The sequence below is a fragment of the Sinocyclocheilus anshuiensis genome, unplaced genomic scaffold (assembly GCF_001515605.1).
Source record: "Sinocyclocheilus anshuiensis isolate Anshui unplaced genomic scaffold, SAMN03320099.WGS_v1.1 scaffold197, whole genome shotgun sequence".
Classification (NCBI taxonomy): Eukaryota; Metazoa; Chordata; class Actinopteri; order Cypriniformes; family Cyprinidae; genus Sinocyclocheilus; species Sinocyclocheilus anshuiensis.
The window spans coordinates 823259-830361 of NW_015540856.1; the positions used below are offsets into that span (position 1 = coordinate 823259).

At 36.4% G+C, this 7103-nt stretch overlaps 1 protein-coding gene across 1 annotated transcript in view; it reads right to left on the bottom strand.

Annotated features, from left to right (window-relative positions):
• LOC107687850 (V-type proton ATPase subunit C 1-A-like) overlaps positions 1-1389 on the bottom strand; it is a 17013-nt gene extending 15624 nt beyond the window's left edge. Inside the window, exon 1 of the mRNA XM_016485326.1 lies at positions 1264-1389. Within this exon, the coding sequence (XP_016340812.1) occupies positions 1264-1389 (126 nt within the window). The remainder of the gene's footprint in view (positions 1-1263) is intronic.
• Positions 1390-7103: the final 5714 nt, after the last annotated feature.

Consider the following 7103-nt stretch of genomic DNA (forward strand, 5'->3'; position numbering starts at 1 on the left):
TATATGACTTAAACCTTTGAGAGATCAAACGTTTAGCCAATGTAAGGTTTTAGCATCAAAACTTTGAAAATTCTGAAACCACTTTTTGAGAAGTGCACTCCTTATGGAGACATTTGACTGAAGGAGGCAATCCAGTACCTATTCCGATGCACAGACAGACACACAGTTAAGCTCTTTTTGTATCCATTAATTAATTTGGAACAAATTGGTCACTGACTAGAGTCATGTTGCCAAGACAGGGCCATTCAAAACCAGTCACATGTTTGGTAAATGGAACTCATGCTATCCATTATCATTCTATACAAACGTAAACTTCTGTTAATCAAAGTTAAAGTTGAAAAGTGTATTTTTTTAATGGTAAACTTCCTTTCTCGCTTTCTAAAGAGTGTAACACTGTGGCTCTGTGGTGCTTTCAAAACATTGTTTGAGCGGCACGACATGTCAAATTCTGGCTCAACCAATTGCATGGGTTTGGGGAACTTGGACTGCCTTTTTTAACCAAACAATGGCAGACACTGTTGTGCAGTGTAGTTTCCCAAGTGTTTGGGAAACCTGCTTGAAAATAATACATTTTTATTCCTTTTTGTGTCAATTTTCTCTTTAAATTAAGAGTTCACCCAAAAATGAACATTCTGTCATTATTTACACACCTTTGTGTCATTCCAAAACTGTATGACTTAATTTCTTCTGTCGAACATAAAGGAAGATATTTTGAGAATTATCTTGTTAGCCAGTGGGCACCAAAACTGTATGGTTACCAACATTCTCCAAAATATCTTCAACAGAAGAAAAAAGTCATCATACAGGTTTGGAATCTGTGTTATGATTCGGACTTCAGTGTGTGACTTATCATAATATATATCATAATAATCTCATTCCATTTGATCAATTTTTACACAAATCATAGCATTGACTGTATTCATCAAGCCCAACCATTTAACACTGTTTTCAAAGTATTTGTAATGATATAATAAATGATAAAGAAATAAAACAGCTGTGTTAATGTGTGATTTGAGCATTAGCACATATTTTTATTGACTCTTGATTGAAAAATAATTTAAAAAAAAAATAGTTAGGAACTTCAAATTTTGTACTCTATTCATGGGAAGTGTCTAAGAATAAACCGGTTTAGTTTGTTTTTCATTGTTTATTGTCCATTGATTATTGACCTTTAGCAAAAAATAAGCCTCGAACTGGCCTATAGTGAAGCACCTGAGATCCTCCAGAGAGCCCAGAAGTCTTAGAAGAAGAGTGTTTCCTTACCTTCAGCTCTGGGATGTGGATTCTGGAGCTTGTGGCCAGACCAGTTTTGGCTGAGACCCGTTTGAGTTTCTCTAAAGACTGACAGCTGATTTTATCCAGAGGAACCGAGATCAACCAGAACTCCATAACGGTCGTTCTTCTCACCTGTGACAGCAGTCTGTGATTTAGAATGAGTCCAATTATGAATTCTAGTGGACGCACATTGACCAGCTGCTGACTGTATCACTGGTTTGCTGACTACAGTGTCTGAGCAGATTAGGTTTCTCAGACAGACGAGCACAATTCTCATGTTCTAAAGACGCTACAGTTTTATGATGAGAGTAAATGAGGAAATAACTCATCGAGGTGAGTTGAAGAAATGTCTGTGAGATCCATCTTCAGTTTTTACGAAACTCATTAGTGTGTATGGTTCTGTCACAGAATTGAACTGATAATACAGTACATTCAGCAAACCAATTGTTGGTTTGTTTATATTTAATTAATGAACATTTATGTTTAATCTAATGAACATCTTTAACAAAAACAGTTCTACAAGTTCATCAATACATTTAGAACAAATAACGAGCAACTCACATAGATTCTCACTTTCCTGTGGTTAGTCATGTTTACTGTGTGTTTTGCACAGGCAGGTGTCTGAAGCTCACATACAATAGTGAATAAATGAAGATAAAATGTAGTATTATAAAACTGAATTATAAATTAAATAATAGGATAAAGGTAAGTGAATGAAGTATACATGCTTCATGAGGTATATGAAGTAAGGCAGACAGTGGACTGTTATGTAAAGTGATCATTGTTACAGCATTGTGAGAGAACAGGTGTTGTGTGCAAACATTACCATAATGAGAGACACGCGCTCTTCTCACATTGCATTCCGTGATGCTGAAATTGTTTCCCGCCACGTTTTTTAAGCATAATTATATGCTTAGTTTGGATGTGTTCATTGTTTTATTGCTCAATGCATGCACCAGATTTGATCAAAAATGATTTTTTTTTCTTTTTATTCTTCTCCTTATATATATATATATATATATATATATATATATATATAGTCAAGTCAAGTCAAGTCAAGTCTGCTTTATTGTCAATTCTTCCACATGTACAGCACATATGTAGCTTGTTTATTGAAGATGCAGGACAACCACCTAGCAGTGCATTACAATAGTCCAGTCTAGAGGTCATGATAGACAGAACTATATAGACAGAACTGGGTAGATTACTTACAAATTGTAGTCCATTACTGATTATAGATTACATTATGAAAACTGTAGTTAGTAATGTAATCTAGGTTATTTATTTTAGGGAATCAGAATCAGAAAGAGATTTATTGCCAAGTGTGTTTACACACACAAGGAATTCGTCTTGGTGTCAGGAGCTTCCAGTACCGAAAGTACAAACATAGTGCAGACATACATATAATTTAATGTAATAAAACACTAATAATAAAGATAATAGGCAATACGTTATAAAATAATAATATAGTAATAAAATTTAGAGAAAAAGAAAATGTCAGTAGACAGAATGTGAATGTGCATATGTGCTATTTACAGATCAAAGTTTTGATGAGTTATTTACAGATGTACAGTCCTGAGGTGTGCAGTATGTTGTTCAGGTGGGATAAGGCCTGGGGGAAAAAACTGTTCTTGTGTCTTGTGTTTTGGTGCTCAGTGCTCTGTAGCGCCGGCCAGAGGGCAACAGTTCAAAGAGGGATTGTGCTGGGTGTGAGGGGTCCAGAGTGATTTTACCAGCCCTTTTCCTCACTCTGGAGGTGTAAAGATCTTGGAGGTTGGGCAGGGGTGCACCAATAATCCTCTCAGCAGTCCTGACTGTCCGTTGTAGTCTCCTGATGTATGATTTGGTAGCAAACCAAACAGTTATAGATGAGGACTGACTCAATGACGGCCGAGCAGAACTGTGTGAGCAGCTCCTGTAATAATGTATTCTAAATACTTTTTAGATTACTATTTTAACTTTTTTAAACTTACCATTTAACATACCATATTGATATAAAATGCAAAGAGAAAGAAAATATATTCCATTTTTGATATCAACATTATAAGATGCATTAGGCTTTCCCAAACTGGGCTTAATGTAAGAACTGCAGTAGGTTTTTGAGTTGATAGAAAGCTAATAAATAATTAAATCATAAAAATGTACAATAAAAATAAACAGGCTTGTATAACCCCACTTCTTAAGAAACCCACTCTTAACCCAACTCTTTTAGAGAACTACAGACCGGTTTCCCTTCTACCTTTCATTGCAAAAACACTTGAACGAGCTGTGTTCAACCAAGTCTCTGCCTTTCTCACACAGAACAACCTCCTGGACAGCAACCAATCTGGCTTCAGAAGTGGACATTCGACCGAGACTGCCTTGCTCTCAGTTGTTGAAGCCCTAAGACTGGCAAGAGCGGCTACCAAATCTTCTATAACTTATCTTGTTGGATCTGTCCACTGCTTTTGATACACTCTCAGAAAAAAAGGTACAAAATCTGTCACTGGGGCGGTACCTTTTCGAAAGGCACACCTTTGTACCTAAACAGTCCAGGTTAGTACCTTGAATGTACATATTAGTACCTAAAGTGTAAGTATTAGTACCTAAAAGGTACAAAAAGTGTGCCTTTTGAAAAGGTACTGCCCCAGTGACAGCTTTTGTACCTTGTTTCTGAGAGTGTATGGTGAACCACCAGATTCTCTTGTCAACCCTATTGGAAAATGGCGTCTCAGGAACCGCACGCCAGTGGTTTGAGTCTTACCTCTCAGATAGGCCCTTCAAGGTACCTTGGAGAGATGATGTGTCCAAGTTGCAACATCTAGCTACTGGGGTGCATCAGGGCTCAGTTCTTGGACCACTTCTCTTCTCTGTCTACATGGCATCACTAGGTTCTGTCATTCAGAAACATGGCTTTTCATATCACTGCTATGCTGATGACACTCAACTCTACCTCTCATTCCATCCTGATGATCCGACGATAGCTGCTCGCATCTCAGCATGTCTAACAGACATTTCTTGGCTAGAAACCTTGGAGTTGTGATTGATGATAAGCTGAATTTCTGAATTTCCAGGCTGGACTATTGCAATGCTCTCTTGGCAGATCTTCCAGCCACTTCTATCAAACCTCTACAATCAATGCAAAATGCCGCTGCAAGATTAATCTTTAATGAGCTGAAAAGAACGCATGTCACACCTCTGTTCATCAATTTGCACTGGCTACCAATAGCTGCTCGCATTAAATTCAAGGCATTAATGTTTGCCTACAAAACCACCACTGGCTCTGCACCCATTTCTAACACTAGCTTTCTATTTTTCTTTTCTATCTACTTGTTTTTCTTTGTGTGTGTGTGTGTGTGTGTGTGTGTGTGTGTATATATATATATATATATATATATATATATATATATATGTATGTGTGTGTGTGTGTATACATATATAAAATACCTTGCTACATGTACTGTGTTAGGCTAACCGAGACTTGTCATTTGCACTTACATATTGTTGCTCTTTTGTTAGTTTTGATTGCTTACATTGTCCTCATTTGTAAGTCGCTTTAGATAAAAGTGTCTGCTAAATGACTAAATGTAAATGTTTTTTTTTTTTTCAACAAAATGTTTTAAAAGATGATCTTTCTACCTCTCCTCACAAATGTTACCAAGACAAAATGTTTTATTTGACTTCAGACAGCACGGTTCTCACATGCTTTGATGTCAAACCTGATGTCATGTAGTGGCACAAAAGAATAACTGTTCTTTGACTTTTCTGGTCATTTGTGAATTTTTGAGGATTTTTATGCCTTTATGCCTATTGGATAAGACAGTACAGAAATCAGTCACAAAAGATGACCTACATGTCGGAGCACTGCCCGAGGCTATCGAGGCAATTTAAAAAATGTTTTTTCACAGTACAGTGTGACCAACATCATATGTTAGCTTCTTCTGTAGTGGACATTTTGTAAGTGTCCTCTAATTTTTTATTTTATCTACAATATTGTATCTATAGTGACTGTAAAAAAAAGTTGTAAAAAAGTTTTCAAAGTTGTAAATAAAGATCATCTATTGTAATATGTTTTACTACACTCTAAAAAATGCTGGGTTAAATATAACCCAGCACTGGGTTAAGAGGAGACAAACCCAGCTATTGGGTTGTTTTGAACCCAACCGCTGGGTCAAAACAACCCACTAGCTGGGTTTGTCCCTTTTTAACCCAGCGCTGGGTTATATTTAACCCAGCATTTTTTAGAGTGTATAAATTTTATTTCAGTCTTTCAAAATGTCATGTTTAATTCAGTGTGTTACTTGATGGGGAAGTTGTGGCCTAATGGTTAGAGAGTCAGACTCGTAACCCAAAGGTTGCGGGTTCGAGTCTACCATTTTCAATACCACGACTGAGGTGCCCTTGAGCAAGGCACCGAACCCCCAACTGCTCCCCGGGCGCCGCAGCATAAATGGCTGCCCACTGCTCCGGGTGTGTGTTCACGGTGTGTGTGTGTTCACTTTGGATGGGTTAAATGCAGAGCACTAATTCCAAGTATGGGTCACCATATTTGGCCACATGTCACGTCACGTCACATGTAATTATTTGTGAAATTTACCAGCAATTGATGATGTTATTATGATATCACATTGATTAAAAAAAAGATTCTTTAAATTATTTTAAAACAATCATTGTACACAGATAAAATCATTCTTAAATACACGTGTTACTTGAAGTAATGCTGCTCATCAAATGTAGAGAATCCTTCTTTTAGCCTTGATGGGTCTTTACCATCACGGCTGAGTTTACAGTATTTCAGAGTAGAGGACCTGATATTAATAAATGGCTCATTTTGACTGTATTTTTAATTAAATGTTAATGTTAATAACATAATGTTATTTTGGATAACATACACTTTTAAATAGTATATATGTGTTTTTTAAATCTCAGTACATGGGTAGTTGACGTGTTGGTGAACACAAGGACTTCATCCTTCGCCTCCTCACTTCCTCTTGTGTATCCACGTGGGTCTCGTGCTGATTCTAACAGTAGTACTTCAACTTTTGCATGAGTGTATGTGTTATGATTGAAGGCTCTGTCTGATCGCATTAGAGATGCAGGTGTCCAGCGTGAATAACGTGAAGATCTATTGGTTCCAATTTACATCATATATATATGTACACAGCTATTCCGATTTTACATCCCTCTATGAATTAATTAGTAAGTACTAATGTTTTAGATTTATGAACTACAGACATGTCATACGTTACATTAGTAGGCTATTTGTCAACTTTGTCTTTAACTGGTTTTGTTATGATGTGAATTATGGATGTACCTCGTGTAATGTTAACATTTAGCTTGTGCTTTTTTAATCAGTTTTAGTGATTTTAACTTTTAAAACAGTGGACAAGCGGTTGTTTTTAGTCTTAGAATGTAATGTTTCCTTTTGTTACACATAATATATAGTACATTCACTATACATAATATATATATATCTAATTTAATTCATGGAAAGATGGCAAAATTGAAACATATTAAACATATACTTAATAAAAACAACAAAATATATGCCAATATTTTCTGTAAGATAAGTAAATTAGCCAATTTTGTTTAAATTAAGGATTGCAGAAATGAGTACACCCTAGATTTAATTCAGAAAATGTATAATATTCTAGTACTTAGTATGTCCTCCAGAGCTTCAAGTATACTGCTCTGACCCTTCTTGGCACTGAGCGTACAAGTTCATGACAAATGTTCACATCTGTGCTGTTTTAACTCCTGGAGGACGAGCTCCTTCAGTGCTCTGATCTTTAATGAGGAGTGTTGCTCAGCTCGTCTCTACAGAATCCCCCACAGCTGCTCAAGAGCGT